Source organism: Schistocerca gregaria, chromosome 8 (genome assembly GCF_023897955.1).
Source record: "Schistocerca gregaria isolate iqSchGreg1 chromosome 8, iqSchGreg1.2, whole genome shotgun sequence".
NCBI classification, from domain to species: Eukaryota; Metazoa; Arthropoda; class Insecta; order Orthoptera; family Acrididae; genus Schistocerca; species Schistocerca gregaria.
The window spans coordinates 234609804-234631382 of record NC_064927.1 but is presented as its reverse complement, the minus strand read 5'-3'; the positions used below and the strand labels follow the sequence as shown (position 1 = coordinate 234631382).

General features: G+C 40.2%; 1 protein-coding gene across 3 annotated transcripts in view; it reads left to right on the top strand.

The window, feature by feature from the left end:
* Window positions 1-21579, top strand: part of LOC126284590 (histone-lysine N-methyltransferase SETDB1-like) — a 318415-nt gene that overhangs the window by 103058 nt on the left and 193778 nt on the right. For all 3 annotated transcript variants that reach the window (XM_049983633.1, XM_049983631.1, XM_049983632.1), the window contains one exon: window positions 18883-19026. In XM_049983633.1, the coding sequence (XP_049839590.1) occupies window positions 18883-19026 (144 nt within the window). The remainder of the gene's footprint in view (window positions 1-18882; window positions 19027-21579) is intronic.

Here is a 21579-nt window from a genome sequence, read left to right as displayed (position 1 = left end):
AAATTCGGGGAAGATCAGTTTAGATTCCAGAGAAATGTAGGAACACACGAGGCAATTCTGATCCTACAGCTTATCCTAGAAGATACGTTAAAGAAAGGCAAACCTACATTAAAAGCATTTGTGGACTTCAGGAAAGCCATTGACAATGTTGACTAGAATACTCTTTTTGAAATTCTGGTGGTAGGACAGGTGAAATACATGGAGCGAAACGGTTTATACAACTTGTACAGAAACCAGCTGGCAGTTATAAAAGCCAAGGGGCTTGAAAGGAAAGCAGTGGTTAAGAAGTGAGTGAGATAGGGTTATAGGCTATTCCCAGTATTATTCAATCTATATGTTGAAGAAGCAGTAAAGGAAACCAAAAAAATTTGGAGCAGGAATTAAAGTCCAGGGAGAAGAAATAAAAACTTCAAGGTTTGCTGTTAGAGGCAGGAAAGGATTTGAAAGTGCAGTTGAATGAAATTGACAGTGTCTTGAAAGGAGCATGTAAGATGAACATCAACAAAAGCAAAACAAGGATAATTGAATGTAGTTGATTTAAATCGGGCAATGCTTTGGGAATTGGATTAGGAAAGTGGTAGATGCGTTTTGCTATTTAGACATCAAAATAACTGATTAGTGCAAAGTAGAGAGGATATAAAACATAACAGAAATTTGTTATTATCAAATAAAAATTTAAGTGTTAGGAATTCTTTTCTAAAGGCATTTGTCTGGTAGCCACTGGGTAGCCATGTATGAAAGTGAAACATGGATGATAAACAGTTTAGATAAAAAGAGGATAGAAGCTTTTGAAATGTGGTGCTACAGAAGATTGCAGAAGATTAGATGGGTCGATCACGTAACTAATGAATAGAGTAGGGAGACAAGGAGTTTGTGGCATAACTTGACCAAAAGAAGGAATCAGTTGAATGGACACATTCTAAGACATCAAGGAATCACCACTTTAGTATTGGGGGCAAGTGTGGAGGGTAAAAATTCTAGAGGGAGACAAAGAGATGAATACAGTAAGCAGATTCAGAAAGATGTAGGTTGCTGTAATTATTCGGAGATGCAGAGGCTCACACAAGATGGAATAGAGTGGAGAGCTGCATCAAACCAGTCTTTGAACAGAAAGCCACAACAACAACAAAAACAACGTTGTTGTGAATAGAATAATCAAGGAATTTCTGGTCTATTGTGGAAACTACAAGAACTTGGAGATGACATTTTCATGAGATATTTGAGCTTAAGCATTTCTCGACAACCGTGTTGAGACACATTGGTGTGGCACAATTAGATCAGGTATGTCATGCGATTTTTGATATTTTTCAATACTCTGCGGATAAAATATCTAAAGAATAAAAAATGTCCCTATTCACACTCCTACATATTTTCTAAAATGTGTGTCTCATAGTTGTTCCAAAAGAAAACAAATTTATTGTATATACTTCATGTGTTTGCATTTTTCCATCTTTGAAAAAATCAGTTTTAGAGGTGTCATGAATGTTTCGAAAGTACTGTGGTGTGCCTCAAATGAAAAGGTTTAGGAATGTGGGTGTATTTGGTGGACTATGTGAGGAAGATTTTTATACATTTGTGTCACTAACTGTAATCTTCGCCACATTTTCTCATTTGTTAATATTAGTATTTGAAACTGAAAGGTAATTACTATAACTTATATGTTATAGTATTACAATCATATGATATATGAACATCAAATAACAACTTAGTTTTGTGACCAAAACACAGTTAAGCTCTTATGTTTTTACCCCTCAGAATATTTCATTTCACTCCTCAAGGTGTAATTAACCCCCAGTCTGGGAACTAATGCTCTAGATACCACCCCTACTTTCACAGTGATCTCCAGATTGTACGTCACTGTCCGTCACTTAATGCTAGAAGAACAAATATCTGTGACACAGGGATCCCTGAACTTTCCTGTTCCTTCTGCAAGATATTGTTTTTATGCAGTCACGGTTACCACAAAATCTATCCTATAGCCATTGAATTCCCTGTCAAACACTTACTGCACCCAGACCCCTTATTGAACTTTCACATCTGCCACTCCCACAAAACACTGCACCATCATCTCACAAATTCTACATCCTAAACAAATCCAGTTCTCCTGAACCCTTCAGTGGACGCAATTATTATTATTATTATTGTTATTATTATTATTATTATTATTATTATTATTATTATTATTATTTAACAAAACTTACCGAAAACAAATATCTCTATTCCTCTCCTACTCCCTGTGTGAGTTCTGGGCGTGTTATAAATATGGTTCAGATCAATATCCACTTAAAACCCACGAAATACGTGCCAAAACTCCTTGAGCTATGCAGTTAAAATACGCTCTTTCTGCCAGTATATGCCTTTTAATATGCAGGTAAAATTCTTTAATTATGCATTTCTCTTAGATAAATTCTTTAAAATATGCATCTTACTTAGGAAAATTAATGAATAGCTATCAAATATTTTCAATAATGGCTATATTTCAATGAATAAAATGAAGTATGACATAGGTACTTAACACTAAAAGTTTGGTAAATTCTAAAAATTAGAGTTTGTTTGAACTACCATCATTTTTTTTCCATATTCTCTACATAACTTTTTTTCTGGGGTCAGATAATACTATTTTTTATCTTGAAAATGATAATTCAACATCATATGACACTACCGGTAAAAATTTAAGAGCACCATCAGACGACATGAAATCATCTAGATTGTTTCAGCATTTTTCTTCTTCCAGTAACTGAGCAATCTTCCGAATCGTAGGCCAACCAGTTATTTCTATGAAGAACTGAATCCAGTTTTCTTCTAAGTCGCCCACCGATCGGACCTGGCCAACTCTTGCTCTGTGTCCTGAGTCCTTTGATGAGAGCCACTGCCTTTGTAACTTCCATGTTACGAGTCTCAAGTTTCTCATTTAAGTTTGAAAGATCACCCAAGTGTGCTCGGATGAAAGATAGGCTGTGTAACACACTGGAATTCTTCAGGGCGTCCTTGGCTTTTGCTATAGCTAAATTTTCGCGATCTTCAAAGCCCTTTAGGACCTGGACCAAGAAAGTAGTAATCTTGTGAATGTCAGTTTCAAGCTGAAAACTGCTCTAAGTGAAATAAGCTTAATATTGGAATTCTATGTTTTGTTAGTTTTCTTTGCTTATTCAATTTATCCAGAACTACATAGGCATACATACCTCTTCAACTTTTCTGTGGTTGTCTACATGATAGTTTGCATATGAAATGTACGTTCCCCACCTCATCAAGACTGGTTCGGGTGGTAGAGGACAGTCAGGGTGAGCAGCCTTGAAAGCTCTCACTTAACTTGGTACATTGATGAAAACCTTCTTTGCTGAAGATATAAGGCTGTTGACCTCTAGCAGTGTGACTCTGACCTCTTCAGCGACTCGATGGATGCCATGAGCCAGACATGTTGGGTGAATAATTTTAAGGTAAAACACCCAGAGACACTCTGTGGCCTTCAGCATATATGCGGCACTATCTGTCACAATGGCCAAAACCTTGTTCTCCCCACATTTCTGATGTTCATTTCTCCATAGCACGCCTGAAAGAAAATCAAAGGATTTTACAAGTTTACAAATTTTTTTATTATTTTGTTATTGGCTCGGGACATGATGTGGAAAACAAATTATTGACCCGGGATATGATGTGAAAAACTGCACTCTTATATTACTTATAATTTATTTTAAACTATTCAGTATTGGCAAAACTTACACAGTGCTTCCTGCACTGTGCGTGCATTCGTGGCATGTGTCGTTTGTTACACTTCTTTGCACAGTAGGAGGTGTCCTTGTGCAGCCTCGTCAGCAGAGAGTTTTCCAAGTATGGCGTGTGCCATATACAGACTGCAAGAATCAGTGGTTTTGTCAGCGGATAGCCAGACTAGAGAATTGCCGATGTCTTTCCTAATATTCTCCAGTGTCTGTTATAGAGAAACTACGAGGGTCAGTCAAAAAGTAATGCCTCCTATTTTTTTTTCTACGTTTAATTGTCAGGAAATTTAAATGCAATTACATAGGTTGAAAACCACAACATTGAGGATCATTTTGTCATTTTTCAATGTAATCTCCGCCCATCTCTACAGTTTTGGTCCATCTTTGAACAAGGGCATGTATCCCAGCACGGTAAAAATCACAGCTCTGCTTCCTAAGCCATTGACGCACGGATGTTTTGACGGCCTCCTCATCTTCAAAATGAATCCCACGATGAGCTTCTTTTAGTGGCCCGAACAGATGGAAGTCTGATGGTGCCAGGTTAGGGCTGTATGGGGGATGAGGCAAAACTTCCCATCCAATTTTGACAATCTCGTCAGAGGTGTGACGACTGGTGTGTGGTCTTGCATTGTCATGCAAAAGAAGAACATCTGCCATTGATTTTGTTGGGCGAACTCGCTGAAGATGTGCTTTAAGTCTTTTGAGGGTTGTGACGTATTGAACAGAATTTATTGTGCATCCCTGCTCCAAAAAATCAACCAGAATCACACCCTCTGTATCCCAGAAAACTGTTGCCATAACTTTCCCTGCCGATCGCACAGTTTTGAATTTTTTCTTCCTCGGCGAGCTTGTGTGACACCACTCCATTGACTGCCTCTTTGATTCGGGTTCAAAAAAATGCACCCATGTTTCGTCCCCGGTCACAATTTTTTTCAGAAACTCATCTCCCTCCAAACGGAAGCGCTGCAAGTGTTGGGAGGCTATTGTTTTCCTTGCCTCTTTATTCTGATCGGTTAACATTCTTGGAACCCACCGTGCACAAACTTTTGAGTACCCCAATTGTTTAATAATCGTGATCACACTGCCTTTACTAAGAGAAATAATGCGACACACTTCATCTGCAGTCACCCGACGGTCACCACGAATGATGTCATCAACTTGCTGAATGTTGTGTGGAGTCACTGCACTCACCGGCCTGCCGCTCCGCTTTTCGTCAGTCAACGGTGTTTGCCCTTCAGCTTCCTTACGACGACGAACCCATCGTCTAACAGTGTTGACATCCACTGTCACAACACCATACACCTTCTTCAGTCTTTCATGAATGCGTATGGGCGTTTCACCTTCTGCATTCAAGAATTCAATCACACAACGCTGTCTCAAACGAACATCGATGTCGGCCATCTTACAAACTTCTGCTGTGCTGCCACCTGTTGACACAGAAAGTTACTACTGCAGTGGATTGCAGAAGAAGGTTTGAGGAATGGCGCCAAATTCAAATTTTTCACTTAACTTTTTTCAAGTAGAAAAAAAATGGGAGGCATTACTTTTTGACCGACCCTCGTAAATTAAAAAAAGAATTACACATAAACATGTGGACACTACATAGGAGACATATACAGGAAAACAATTTTACAAAAATAAACATTCAAACATAATTTAAATTTATTTTTCGAGTTGAACGACTATTATTTTGGCCCATATATATACCAAATTATGTCCATTGACTTTCACACACCTACATTCATAAAAATTACCAGAAAACCTTACCTTTTCATACAATGGGTCTACATAGTTCTTTCTGGGCTTGACTCGGGAGAAATATCTTTTCCTATGTATTTTTTCGAGAAGGTCGTTAATCGTTCATTCCCCATCTTATTCAAGGGGATGTTTGCTTTTATTAAAGCCTTACAAAGGTCTTCATTCAAATCATTTTTGTCATCCATATGCTTCGAAAGTGAGGAGATGAATGGTTGCTGTGAAGCTTTTAACCGTGTCTTGGCTACATTGTTCTGGTGCTGAGATGTCTGTTTATGCTGATCCAGTTGAAATTTTTCCTCAACCCTGATCTGAAGTGTTGGAGAAGTGAATAAACATCAGTAAGTACATACAGTTGTATGAAAATGTAATAGAATAGTGTGTACCCCTGAGATGGTCACTCAAATAAGTGAATTAAGACTACAAATAAGTTTCTAAAAATTGGAACTTTGATCCTCTCACAACATTTAAAAATTTTTTTCTTTTAATTTGGAACAACGCCGCAGGTAATTCATAAAGATTTTTTTTGTTCCTTCCCATTCGTACATAGAAAACATGCACGCAAATTTACAGATGAACTTAGAAACTGTTGTAATTTCTTGGAAAAGTTATCGAAAAAGAAAAAAAAATAAACATATCACTTTTTCTTGTAGTAGGCAGAGTATTCTTTTTTCCGTCCATTGTGAAAGCACAATCGCTTCCGGTCCTTTTCCGTAAATTGTCGGTTTTTGGCCTGGGCATATCCGTAATTTGAAGAAGGTTGCAAAGAGTTGATGTGAACAGCATGGAAACACACTCAAGAATGATTCATATTGTGAAATGCCAACAATAACTAATAGGGCATTGTTGGCGCACTGCAGAGATCAGGTGAACAATCTGAACACGCATAAACTGCGGGCAACAAATACTGAAGCACGTTTCTACTCTGCTAATCCATCTTTCAACAATAAACCATTTTTAGCATCCTTATCTGAGAGACTACCTGAGTGGAGAAACAAGACTATGTGCCTCCATAAGCTACCCTGAAAGGCTTTTATTCTGATGACTCTGAATGCAATACGACCCCGAGATAAGTACACAGAAAATAAAATCAGATCAGATGCTACTTAGTTATCCTCTCTGGAGTGGTCCACTGAATCTTCAGTGTCCCTGCCACTGTCATGGTTTCCTAGCATTTTTGCCCACAGTAGACAGTCTTCGCTCCCATCTACTTCATTTTTTACATGGCGCATCTTACAGCCTTTCACAATTAATGCACTGGATATGCATGTCAAAGCAGTCTGGATTCACTCTACTATTAGAGATAATGAAGGCTTATCAACTTCCTGATACAGTTCAGTGCTTGACCACCTTGAAGTAACCTGTTGCTGTAAGCTGCTTCGGATGGTCTTTAAATGGTTTATCCACCGCTACATCTAACACTTGTAGTTACAAAGTTATGCCCCCTGAAATACCAACAATATCTTTGTTTAATTTTAGTGTTTCTGCATTTACTGTAGGTGTCAGTATCAAGAACCATGATTCTTTAGAACAGCACCTGGCCTCCCGCTCCAGACTGTACAGAGTTAATCTGTAACAAACTCATTAGTCATCTATCCTTTCCCACTGCAAACAAAATGTGACACCAGAAGGAAGCTTTTTCTTCTGCATGGTATTGTGATTGAGGATGACATAGTGTTGCGTCTTTGTTCCATTGACATGCACACACATCATGGTGATATGTGATTTTTTATTGCCCATAGTGCGAACCAATACACTTTTACTGGCTTTTTGTTCAGCTGTTGTAGTGAATGGTATGTCAAAGTAAACAGGAGTCCCTTCAGCATTTCTGATTTGCCTTAAGAGGTAACCATGTTCCTTTCTCAGTCTTATAATGTATCACTGATACTTAACCGATTTCTCCACATACGATGCTGGAAGATGCTGAGCAAGGGGTGGTCGACATCACAGCACAAGTCCATTGCGTCGCACCATCCTTGTACGCCGCTCAGAGCAGGCTCTAAATTTGACACCTTGTTCTCGTGCCAATTCATGTGCTCAATTTCTTACGACAATGTGGGAAACTGCCAATCCGTTTTTTACTTGCCTTGCCCACAAATCACTCTAGTTCCTTTTCAGTATATTCAAAACATCCATTCTGTGAGCCTCTAAAGGCTTTCCTAGTTGACTTAGCAGTTTTCAGATGTCCTTTGCTGTTTCACCACATTCGAACATTGGTTTCTGTAGCTATGTATGTTCTTGAAGTTGCACAATTGTTGTTTGCTTCTGCGTGCTGAACAGCCATGATTTTGAAATTTGTGTCATAAAACCACCTGCCTCCTTTTGAGAAATTGGATGCCCAACCACGTTGTTTCACTCCACATTCTATTACGCACTTTACTGCGCAGTTGGGAAGTGGTATCTCCAAACAACAATTAATCAAAAAAAAAAAAAATTGCAACGTACACTTGTGCTATCCTACAACAGTAGTCAAAGTGCATGAGTATGTTCAAGGTTAGAGTAATAGGCATGGCAGAGAGTAGAGCTACAGCTCAATGAAAGCTCAAGGTTTTGCTCCTTAAAGAAAAGGAAAACAATTTATCATATTCCACAAGTGCAAGTGACACACTAATTTTGGACCTGAAATTTTCCTTCATGCCTCAGAATGTGTCCTATCAACAGAGCCCTTCTTTTACTGAGGTTGTGCCATGGACTGCTTTGTCCATGTTTCACTTCCCTAGAAGTCTCTAGAAAAGACTTCCTAGCACTTAAATTTTTATTAGATGTTAACAGATTCCTCTTTTTCAGAAATGTTTTCCTTGCTATATCCATTCTATATCTTCTCTGCTTCTACTGTTGTCAGTTGTGCTGCACAAATAGCACACCTTAGTGTGCCTTTTTCTCATCTAATCCCCACAGCAGTGCCTACTTTAGTTCGATTACATTCCGTTACCCTTGTTTTCCTTCCGTTGATGCTCCTCTTGTAACCTCTTTTTCCAAGACACTATCCGTCCCGTTCAGCTGTTCTCCGAAGTCTCGGGCAGAGCACAGTGTCATCTGCAGAACTCAAAGTTATTATTGCTTCTCCCTGATATTTAATTATTTTCTCAAACATCTCCTTGACTTCCTTCACTGCTTGCTCATTGTTCAGGTATAGGCCACAATCTTGTCTCATTCCCTCCTCAACTGCTACTTCCCTTGCATCCCCTTTGACACTCATAACTGTAGTGTGGTTTCTGTACAAGCTAGAAAATTGTTGCGGAGTGCAGGAAATCCTCATTTGAATAATACCTGGATATTACTCATCAGTCTGGGATCCATACCAGATAGGATTGATAGAGGAAATAGAGAAAATCAAAAGAAGAGCAGTGTGTTTTGTTACTTCTTCATTTTGTAAGCATGAAACATCACAGTAATGGCTTGCCAATGCCATTGGCAGATCCTGCAAGAGAGGTTTCTGCCTATTAAAAGTTTCAGTAGTGTACATTCCTAGAAGTCTCATACAAAATATCACATCCTCCTATGTATTTCTCATGAAAAGACCATGAAAATAAAATCAAAGGTATTCAAGCCCACCTGAAGATTTCCTAGCAGTCCATACTATTCGTGATTGCAATAGGAAAATGAAGTGACAGTAATTAACAAAATATCATAAGGTTGCTTGTGGTATATAGATTTAAATCTGTATAATCTTTCACTTTTTGTATTTTATCTCTGCTACCTTCAGTATTTCAAAGTGTGTATTCCAGTCAACATACTCAAAAGCATGCCCTTCTTTTACCTATCTTTTAAAATAAGTCCTAGGGCCACTTTTGCCTCACATGATCTTATCTTTCTCCAGAACCGAAACTGATCTATCTCGAGGCTAGCTTCTACCAGTTTTTCTGTTTTTCGGTAACTAATGTGTGTTAGTATTTTGCAACCATGACATATTAAACTGACAGTTTGCTGGTACTGCATATACTCAACTATAGGACATGTTTATTTTTTTTATTTTTTTCCCCTCTAAAATTATCTTTTGAAAATAGAAGGTCATCTTACTTTCACATATTAAAATATAGCTGTGTATGCCAATGTTTTTACGTAATGTAGTAGGTTAATATAGGGGGATTTCTTACATTTATAGACGAAGTTTTGGCAACTGTGGCCACATGCAGATTTACTTTAAAGAATTCATAAAGATTGGAGGAGGAGCAGTGATCCCTGCTTGGCTGCCCAGGACAAACGTGGGAAGAGGGGTGATAAATATGCATCAAATTTCATCGTGCTTGCTGCCAAGAATGTGAATGTGAAATGTGTACCTTGGCTTTTTATGAACATGTAGCATGTTTGAACTGCAGTTCACCTCAAATCTTTTGTAGCCATAATTCAAAATTGGACAAATGCTCATCAGTAGTATATATTTTTATAGGAGACAGATTGATGCTAACAAAAATGTATTTGTGCAGAACACTTGGGACTTGGCATAACAAATAAAACATGAGCTTAACAATGGCACTAAAGCAGCCACTGTACTAAAACATTATTGATTTTAGAGTTTGGCTATAGTGTGTGTTTGAAGTGGTACAATGTATGTAGGCTCAATTGTAGGGGGCTGAGAGGATAGCATATTTCTAAGATTTCATTTGCTTATATTGTCAGCACTGCAAAAACTGTAATAGTAACACTTTCAATTGATGAAAATTGCAACATGCCTCTCTTAAGAAGAATTTAAGAGTTTGCAGCCCCCAGTTGGTTCACACAGATAATAAGAGGCTTGGTGATTTGTGAAGAAGAGGCCGGAAACTATGCAGCAGGAAGACAATTTGATGTCTCATAAGTTATTCATTATAGGGAAAGTGAGGCAAAGAATAAATTAAAGAATGTCAGTTCTTACCACTAGGCTTTCAGGGGATCAAAGTGTGGAAGGTTTCATAAAGTGGAGCAGCAATTTGTTCAGTATGTGCAAGAGAAATGCAGTGTAGTTCCCTATTATTCAAGAAATTATTTGAATGAAAGTACTGGAGACAAAGATGAATTTGCCAGTTCAATGCATTGTGGAATTCAAAGCAACAACTGGCAAGTGCCTGAGGATCATGAAGAGGGCAGACACAGAATGAGGCTAACTCTGCGGTTTCTCATGGTATTCAATGAAAAGCTACTTGCTTATCGGCCTCGTTCCTGTAATGCACCTCCCATCTCATCTTCATGTGCTTCCTTTTCCGTATCTATAATATTGTCTTCAAATTTGTTTCCATTGTGGAGCCCCATTGTGTACCCCTTCCATCTTTTAGCTTTCCCTTCTTTGCTTAGTAATCTCTTGCCATCCAAGCTCATACTATTCATATAGTTGTTCCTCATTGTGTACATGGAAGAAGCCTGGAGATACTGACAGGTTTCATATAGATTATATAATGGTAAGACAGAGATTTAGGAACCAGGTTTTAAATTGTAAGACATTTCCTGGGGCAGATGTGGACTCTGACCACAATCTATTGGTTATGAACTGTAGATTAAAACTGAAGAAACTGCAAAAAGTGGGAATTTAAGGAGATGGGACCTGGATAAATTGACTAAACCAGAGGTTGTACAGAGTTTCAGGGAGACCACAAGGGAACAATTGACAGGAATGGGGGGGAAAGAAATACAGTAGAAGAAGAATGGGTAGCTTTGAGGGATGAAGTAGTGAATGCAGCAGAGGATCAAGTAGGTAAAAAGACGAGGGCTAGTAGAAATCCTTGGGTAACAGAAGAAATATTGAATTTAATTGATGAAAGGAGAAAATATAAAAATGCAGTAAATAAAGCAGGCAAAAAGGAATACAGACATCTAAAAAATGAGATCGACAGGAAGTGCAAAATGGCTAAGCAGGGATGGCTAGAGGACAAATGTAAGGATGTAGAGGGTTATCTCACTAGGGGTAAGATAGATACTTCCTACAGGAAAATTAAAGAGACCTTTGGAGAAAAGAGAACCACTTGTATGAATATCAAGAGCTCAGATGGAAACCCAGTTCTAAGCAAAGATGGGAAAGCAGAAAGTTGGAAGAAGTATATAGAGGGTCTATACAAGGGCGATGTACTTGAGGACAATATGGAAATGGAAGAGGATGTAGATGAAGATGAAATGGGAAATACGATACTTCGTGAAGAGTTTGACAGAGCACTGAAAGACCTGAGTCAAAACAAGGCCACGGGAGTAGACAACATTCCATTAGAACTACTGACGGCCTTGGGAGAACCAGTCCTGACAAAACTCTACCATCTGGTGAACAAGATGTATGAAACAGGCGAAATACCCTCAGACTTCAAGAAGAATATAAGAATTCCAATCCCAAAGAAAGCAGGTGTTGACAGATGTGAAAATTACCGAACTATCACTTTAATAAGTCACGGCTGCAAAATACTAACACGAATTCTTTACAGATGAAAGGAAAAACTGGTAGAAGCCGACCTCGGGGAAGATCAGTTTGGATTCTGTAGAAATATTGGAACACGTGAGGCAATACTGACCCTAAGACTTATCTTAGAAATTAGATTAAGGAAAGGCAAACCTACGTTTCTAGCATTTGTAGACTTAGAGAAAGCTTTTGACAATGTTGACTGGAATACTCTCTTTCTAATTCTGAAGGTGGCAGGGGTAAAATACGGGGAGCGAAAGACTATTTACAATTTGTACAGAAACCAGATGGCAGTTATAAGAGTTGAGGGACATGAAAGGGGAGCAGTGGTTAGGAAGGGAGTAAGACAGGGTTGTAGCCTATCCCCGATGTTATTCAATCTGAATATTGAGCAAGCACTGACGGAAACAAAAGAAAAGTTTGGAGTAGGTATTAAAATCCATGGAGAAGAAATAAAAACTTTGAGGTTTGCCGATGGCATTGCAATTCTGTCAGAGACAGCAAAGGACTTGGAAGAGCAGTTGAACGGAATGGACCGTGTCATGAAAGGAGGATATAAGATGAACATCAACAAAAGCAAAACGAGGATAATGGAATGTAGTCGAATTAAGTCGGGTGATGCTGAGGGAATTAGATTAGGAAATGAGACACTTAAAGTAGTAAAGGAGTTTTGCTATTTGGGGAGCAAAACAACTGATGATGGTCGAAGTAGAGAGGATATAAAATGTGGACTGGCAATGGCAAGGAAAGTGTTTCTGAAGAAGAGAGATTTGTTAATATCGAGTATAGGTTTAGGAAGTCATTTCTGAAAGTATTTATATGGAGTGAAGCCATGTATGTAAGTGGAACATGGACGATAACTAGTTTGGACAAGAAGAGAATAGAAGCTTTTGAAATGTGGTGCTACAGAAGAACACTGAAGATTAGATGGGTAGATCATATAACTAATGAAGAGGTATTGAATAGGATTGGGGAGAAGAGAAGTTTGTGGCACAACTTGACTAGAACAAGGGATTGGTTGGACGGACATGTTCTGAGGCATCAGGGGATCACCAATTTAGTATTGGAGGGCAGTGTGGAGGGTAAAAATCGTAGAGGGAGACCAAGAGATGAATACTCTAAACAGATTCAAAAGGATGTAGGTTGCAGTGAAGTGATTGCATAATGCAGTGTCAAATGTGATTAAGAAGCGAAGTGTTTAAGCTCCACAACATGACTGCTGACATATGGTTATTCCATGTTTTATATAATTGTTCCTTGGCTTTGTATTTTGATGTTTTCTTGGGCTGCTGTGTGTCCTTGTAAGTTCTGTTATTAAATGATGCCAATAAGATGAACATATTTAAGCTGCAACAGTACAATTAACAAGAAGTGAAGTATGGTCAATCCACATCTGCCCCTGGGAGTGTGTATAAAAGTCCAAAATTTGGTTTTGGAATCTCTGTGTTACCATTAAACAATCAGTCTGAGACCTTCCAGTGTCTTTAAGTGTCTTCCATGGATACAGCTGTTTTATGATATCTGTTCAGAAAAATTCCTGAACATTCATAATTTCCCGCCAATGGTGTGTTTGAGAGAAATGCAGTTGGCATCCCTGCACATACCTGTGTTTAATGTGTGACTGGCGGAAGTTTCATTGTTGTATGCCTGTTAGTTATTGTTCAATGTTGTATTGAGTAGAACGTTGTGTCACACAGTTTGCAAATTTCGAAACGGCAGAGTTAGGGAAGTAATTTGTCTGCATTAAATTTTGCGGGAAACTCAAGAAAACCTTTACAGAGACACACCAAATTATGCAGGAAGCCTATGGTGATCAGTGTGTAAGCTGTACTTTGTGTTATGAAAGGTTCACACAGTTAAAAAATGGCCAGATGGAAGTTAAAGATGACCCTTGTTCAGGATGCCCTTCAATGTCTGCTGACGATGCTCATTCAAGACTGTCAATGAAATTGTGCATTCCAATTGAAGACTGACTGTCCAAGAAATTGCAGAAGAATGTAAAATTTCAGTTTGATGATGTCATGAAATCCTAACACAGCATCATAGAATGCACTGTGCTTCTGCCAAGTTCGTCCCATGGCTCCTGAGTCAAGACCAGAAACACCTTCACCTCAAAATCTGTAACGAACTTTTGGATCACGCAAATGAGAACAAGATTTTCCTTAAGAGAATCATAAATAACTGTTGATGAGATGTTGGTCCACAGTTATGATGTTGAGACTAAGGTTCAAGGTAGCACTTAAGATACATCCCTATGAACATTATTCCTCATCAGTCCTTAAATATGACACAGGGAATTATTTTATACAGGGCCTCTTTCTTCAGTCTGATGAGGAACTCGGGACTAACATGGGACAGTATGGCATTCATTTTGTCCAGCGAGGCCAGGGAGATCCTAAGGATAATTGTGTTGATACCGGCACTTTTATCCTGGCTCTTGAGAGGGATACCCTTCTGGAAAAAGTCAAAGTTATGGTTTACCATTGCAACGTGAAGCCCTGTATCTCACCTACGCACTGTTTCCGATGTCTCCGTTATAGTGAAATGTCTTCACGATGTGAGTCGGCTCCTATTTGCGGGGACTGTGGCTGCCCTCTCCATGTGGAGAGTCCTTGCATCTTATGCCCAAGTGTGTGAACTGTTCTGGCGCCCATTCTCCTCACTCGTCAGATTTCCCGATCTATAAAAAGGAAAGGAAGATGCAGGAATTCAAAGCGCTCGACCATCTATCCTAGTCTGTAGCCCAACAGAAATTCGACAGTCTCCACCTGGTATCTCTAATGTCTGCCTTTGCTTCTGATGCATCATTTCCTCCTCCTCCTCCTCGTCCTCCTCTTCTTCCTCCTCCTCCTCCTCCACCCCCCCCCCCCCCACCCTCCTGTCCCTCTTCCCTCTTCTCTTCCCCCTGAGAGCCCTCTTTCCTAGTGTCTCCACGACAAGCAGTCTGTTACTTCGAGTTGGATGCAGAACACATTCTCTGTGGACCTAGAGATCGCTTGCTCTCTTCTGGACTACATCGTATCTCACTTTTCAATGAAGAAGAAAATACATAGGTCTCGGGGATGATATCTCCCTACCACCATTACCCGCCCCCCTCAACTGACCCCCCCCCTCTCACCTGCCCCCCCCCCCCCTCACCTGCCCCCCCACTTCGACGTCTCACGGAGTATTGCTCCCTTCCTCTCTCATCAATCAAGGTCCGAGCTTACATCCAATAAAGTCACTCCACCCTTACCGACGACAGAGACTGACTTGGCACAATGATCGATTCTGACTCATTCAACATCCATCCGGGCTCTTTGTTCTACTCTGCTCCAATCAAACTATAATGGTTACTATCATCATCTTCTAGAATTACTGTATCTTCTTTCTCTCTCTTATGTAACTTGTGTTGTATTACAGGAATCTCATTTTACGGATACTCATTCACTGAATCATCTTGGTTTCCAAGCCTTCTGCCAGAACGGAGTTGGTGCTTTGCCAGCTTCCGTTGGTGTCTGTATGTTGGTCTCCATGGGCATTTTAGTTTCTGGGTTCCTCTTCAACCTGCACTGGAAGTGGTGGCAGTTTGGATGCATTTAGGCTCTGCAAAAACAAAATGCAATCTTTATATCCTCCCTGACTAGTGTCCTATCCTTCCTGCTCTTCTTGCTCTCTTTCCACAGCTCTCTCCTGCCTTCCTTCTCTTTGGGGATCTTAAAGCCCATAACCCTCTATGGGGTGGTACTGCGACCACTGATGGGGGCAGGATTGTGGAAGACTTGCTGGTAGGGCTTGATCTCTACTTCTTCTACATTGGAGCTCCCACACATGAATTGTGGCACTTGACATTTTTTCGGTCATTGATCTTTCTCGTCCATTGATCTTTCTATTTGTAGCCAAAGGTTCCTCCCCTCCGTTCAGCGGGGAGTCCACAACCATTTGTGCGACAGTGATCATTCTCTGATTGTCCTATCTTTTCTTCAATATCATATGCTTGGATGCCCTTCCAGGTGGGCCTTTACCAGTGGAGATCAGGATGTCGTTTCATTGGCTGCCATCCCAATTGCTCCACTGCATGACGGCATCGATGAGTCCGTATTAAGTTAGACGGATGTCATCTTTTCGACAGTTGCCTCAAGATTTTCTGTTCCTTGGGTTCTCGCTGATGGAACACTGCCCTTTAGTGGACCCCCGAAATTGCTGCAGCTACTAAAGACTTCTGTCATGCTGTCCAATGCTACAAACAGGATCCCTCTCTCGAGCACTCCTGTCCTTTAAATGACTTTGTGCCCAGACCCATTATCTAATTAAATGCCAGAAACAGATTTGAGGGAACAATGAGTCACTGCCACAGAGCCGCGTACTCTCTCTTCACAGGTGTGAGTAAAGATCTGGCACATTTTTGGTCACCATCCTCCTGCAGGTGTCCCAGGAATTTCCCAGAATGGTGTTACCCTCCCCAGCCCAGACTCTGTCATTGATCGTTTTGCCCAGGCCTTAGCATCAGTCCACTATCTGCCCATGTTTCATCTTCTCAAACACTGTCTTGAATAACTTTCTTTAAGTTTTTGTTAGTTTACCTGAATTCTGCAATCCAGATGGCTATTGCCTGGTGTCAGCACCTTGTTGCAGTCTTCTTTTATCTGTGCAAAGCTCATTGATACCACATGGTACCACCACATCTGTGGCACCTTACGTGAGTGGGGCCTCCGTGGCCTTCTCCAGATTTTCTTTCGTGTTGCAGGTTCTGGTTGGTACCCTTTGTAGCACCATCCATTTGCAGGAGAATAGGGCTCTGGAGGCTACTGTTTTGAGTGTCCCTCTATTTTTAGTGGCTATTAGCACTCTGATAGTGCCTGTGGGACCAATGGTGCACCCGCTCTTTGTATGCTGATAACTTTTGAATTTATTTTTACTCATTCGTTATAGGCATTGGTGTACACAGACTGCAGGGAGCAATACAACAAGTGCAGTCTTGGGCACTCACTCATGGCTTCCAATTTTTGGTTGCTAAGATCTGCATTATGCATTTGTGTCATGGACTAGTCTTTTGATGCCTGGTTGACATGGCTTTCCCATCAACTAAAGCAGAGATGTTGGTCACACTTAAGTGTTCTTCAATCACACCTCAGTATTCTTCAGTCACACCTCAGTATTCTTCAGTGCCTCAACAATACCTACTGGTGCATGAACTGTTCTAGTGTTATCTGGCTCTGCAAAGCATTGGTCCAGTCCTGTCTAGATTATGGGAGTCTCAAGTATGGCCCAGCATCAGCTTTGACATTACAGATGTTGGACCCGATATACCATTGTGGGATATGACTGGCAACTGGCGTCTTTTGGACTAGCCCAATGATCAGCATCCTAACAGAGGCCAGGACCCCACTGTTGCAGATTCTGCACTACCAACAGCTGATTGATTATCCGTTAAACATCCACTGCTGCTCGGAGCACCTGAATTACCAACTCCTCTTTCCAGATACAGAGGTCCACCTCCTGCAATGATGGCCCAGGTCTGGGGTTACGATCACCGTCTGCATCCATTCCTGTTTCTCTACCACCAATTCTCCGGGTCCTCTCATGTACCCTGCGTGGTTCATATGTTGTCTACAGCTCTGTCTTGACCTGTCACAAGGTCCAAAAGACTTGGCTTGCCTGAGGCCCTTGACTACCAATTCTTTGTCACCCTTGGTGTGTTTTGGGTTTCAGAAGTAGTCTAAACTGATAGCTCAATGGTTGTCAGTCACACTGTGGTTTTGCTTATGTTCATGTGGGATGTAATGAACTCCACGCCTTGCTGGATGGCTGCAGTGTTTTCACTGCAGAGTTGGTAGCCAAGCTTCATGCTCTTGAGCATATCCGTTTGTGCACTGCTGAGTCCTTCTTCATCTGTAGTTTACATGCATTTGACCTGGGTTATCCACATCATATCTTTATCTCGACCATCCAGGATTCTCTTTTTGCCCTCAAACAGTGTGGGCACTCAGTGGTCTATGTCTGGATCCCATGTCATCTTGGAATCCTGGGGAATGAACTGACTGACAGACTATCCTCTTTAATCTTCCTGACTCGCTGCCCTTGTGATCTGGTTTTATGTCATGAAAGAGGGTTTTATCGCACACTGTGATGGAGGGTGTCTCAGCCTCGTCACCTCATTTAGGGGTTGGTAGGATGAGCAGTGGCTATCTGGGCTTTGTGATCTGCCCCAGCCCTCACTGTACCCACTCTTTTGCTGTTTTTCCTCGTTCTTGCACATTATGTCTGAATTGGTGTCCTTCCTCTGTTTTTCTGTGCTTCTCTCACCCTGTCTGTGGTACTAGTCTTTTCTGTGTGTTGGGTGGATGGGGGTTCTTCTGGTAAGAGGCTTGCTGTTACAACTAGGAGGGAGTGATGACTTTGTAGTTTGGTCCCTTTCATCAGTAAACCAACCAACCAGCTCAACAATCAAACTGCTCTTTTTTGAGGGGGGGCATAAATAAATGGATCCATAATGCCTAGTAATGGACATGCCAGTTTGGAAAGCTCACTACCTTTGAAAAGAACTGCATGCTAATATATTCTTAAAATAGGTGAAATTCATTTAAAATTATTTCAGCCAACTCACTGATGTTGCTGTTGCCTTAGAGAGTAGGGAATTGTTAATAAATAGTGTATCATCATTTGCAAAATAGCTGCTATGGTTGTAATTTGGAAGTCTGTCACCTATTGCTTGTGGAAATAATATGTTAAACATTCAGATAGGTATAGCTATTTTTTCAAATCCAGTGAAAACAATCTGGCAGGCATTATCGAGAATATCGTATACCTTAGTCAAAAATATTGTCTGAATAATATAGAAGGAAAAGACAGCCAGAATATTTGTTGCTTGCCACCAGGGGTTTATCTCAATGGCAGGAGTGTCACTGAATTAAAAATTCAAAAACTTAAAAAGAATTGTGTAATTCAGTGACTTAAAGGACGTAAATGAAATGCAGTGTGACTCTGCATTTTTAATGAATTTATTTTGTCAGTGTTAGGAATGCAGCAAAGTGATTTTTTTTTTCATATTATTGTTATCTTTTGTTTCAGACTGTGTGCTATCTGATGGTGATGCTGAATACATAGTGGAAAATGTATGTCCTGTTTTGGAGTCAACTTTCTCCAAGTTTGACTGGCATTTCCAGTTGGAACAAGGCACTGAGTACCTTATGGACGTGATGGACAAACAAGAAAGTAAGAGATATTTATATTTTCCACACGCATTCAGGCATAGTCTTTTTTATGGAAAATGCATGTAACTGAGTAAAGAAATAATGACAGCAAGTATTCCCCCTCCAAAACATTGTTCTCTGAGTAAAGAAAGAATGGCAGCAAGTGTTCCCCCTCCAAAACATTGTTCCCAGTAAAACAGCTACGTATGGGTATTGTGAAATACATAATTAATTTGACTATTTGTAATTAAATAAGTATCTTCCGTAAAATAATGGAACTGAGAGGAATATCAGGCAAAATATACAAACAAGGTCCTGTATTTTCTGGGAATATGAAACTTTTCCAAGAAGTGAATCACTTTATCTTCCTTCGGCATAAAAATTATTAACTCCTGTGGAGGAGCTGATAAATATACAGAACCTGTGTCTTTGCAGCTATGTAAATAATAGAGAGGTGTGAGGTGGATCATAAAGAATGTAAACTGATGCAATGAAAAAATGTAGTAAAATAATTTGAGTACAAAGGCTGTGGCTCTATACAGTGGGTAGCTAAATGTTAATAAGAAAACAGAAGAACAGTAATTATTGGACAAGATTTTACACTGAACTATGTGAACAGTTTTGACACGGCAGTTATAGGTGGTGGAGTGGTTTGAAATGAGGGTATCTAAGATACTAATACAGGTCAGGCCTGTGTTATTCTCGTTTTAGAAAATGACAACTTCAGCAATCATATATTAGCAGTTGCCAAATGCTTCATGTGCTGTGCAATACTTTGACTTGTACATTGCTCATTGTTCTCTTTTGTTGTGAGGAGACTTGTCCTACATGGTGTTAGAGTATGTCTGTCACAACACAGATGGAATTGGCAAATCATGTGCAATCTGTAAAATTTCACTTTCCTGAAAGCACAGAACATTGGTGTAAACTGCCAGACCTGCAAGAGGGAGGCAGGGTTTGTTCCCTCACAGTGCTCCTCTCCCCTCATTCAGTTTAAGTTACACATGTGGTTAACTACTGTGTCATTGTGTTTATTTGTTGTGTAAACATTAGTAACAAATTATGACTTGAACTTAGACTTCTTTCTTTCCCAAGCAGTGGTTTCCTTGTTAAGCTTTCCAGGCTCTGCATATGAGAAATGATGGATGCTAAATATCAGCTGAAGTACCTTGATCTGAGTTCCAATTTATGGAACTGTCCTCATTTCTTTTGTCATTGTGTGTGTTTACTGTGATGGGAAACACTTGCCTTCTTACTTACTACAACACTTTCATTTTACTGTCTTGATGAAGTTGTGAAATTGTTGGAGGCATGTATATTACTACAAAATACCATGTTTGTCAAATGCAAAAGCAGCAAAACAAGAGTATTCATGCCGTCCTTAGTGTAATTCCACTGAAAGTGTAAGGAAAAATATTTAATTTTGTTGATTTCTATATTTTTTAATAGAGCAAATTGAACAAGGACTAAAGCCTCTGCCAAGTGCTTGCATGTGAACTGTAAAGTAGTCATGTTGATGTAGGTGTTGGAGAGATTTTTTGGTGGATTTGACAATATTGTGTTCTGAAACATGTTTAGAAACTGGGTTCTATTGCATATGATTGTGGAGATCTGGTTGAAGTTTAATGAATGTCTTACTATTCATGGCTCAGCAGAAAATATAATTTGACTGGAATGTATTTTGTGAACAGTTTATTCCACTTCTAGATGTAGCCATGAGGACACAGATATAGCTATTGCTGTAGATACCAAAGAACGAAAATGAGCAGGGTAACATTTACATTTGAAATACTGACATACTTTGGCAAGATGAATAGGTTGGGGACTGTCAGAAATGAAGTTAAAGTCACTCAGACACTCTCTCTAAGTACAAGTGTCCAGTATCTGCTCCCAAATCCCAGAGCGATGTCAGTCAAATTACGTCGACAAACAAGACATGTCATGAGTATTTAACACTGAGAGATTTATAACTTCCTCGCTCCAGTAGGATTGGAGACTAGTAATAACATTTTTTCAGCCTCTGACATGTAGGCTACCCTGCATGACAGGTGTGTTCTGTGTCAATAGAATTGATGTGCCTTATTGGCCTACTTTGTAGGGCAGCCTAAATATCAGGGGTAAGAAACAAATTATTAGCTGCATATGTGTGGGATTCTCCGCACAACAGTCATTCTGTGTTGGAGTAACATTGGCCTGCTTCTTCTACTTGTTCTGTAGCAGTTACATGTGTGATGAGCATGGATGGGGAAAGGTGGAGATTGGTGAAGGAGGATAGGAAGAGGTGGAGTTTGGAGAGGTTGATCAGAGAAGGAGTAGCAGAGGGGGACAGAGAGAGGCGAGGAGTAGATGGATGGGGAGGAAGAGATTGATAGGAAGATAGGAGAGGACAGAGAGCAAGAGAGAAGGAAAGAGAGAGATAGGGAGAGTGTGGCAGTGGGAAATGGATAGGGAGAGGGGGTAGTAAGAGATGAATAGGGTGAGGTGGAAAGGAGGAGGTGTACAGAAAGGCAGCCGGAGAAGATGGACGTAGAGAGGGGGAGGATGACATGGACAAAAATGGGGAGGAGCAGGAGAT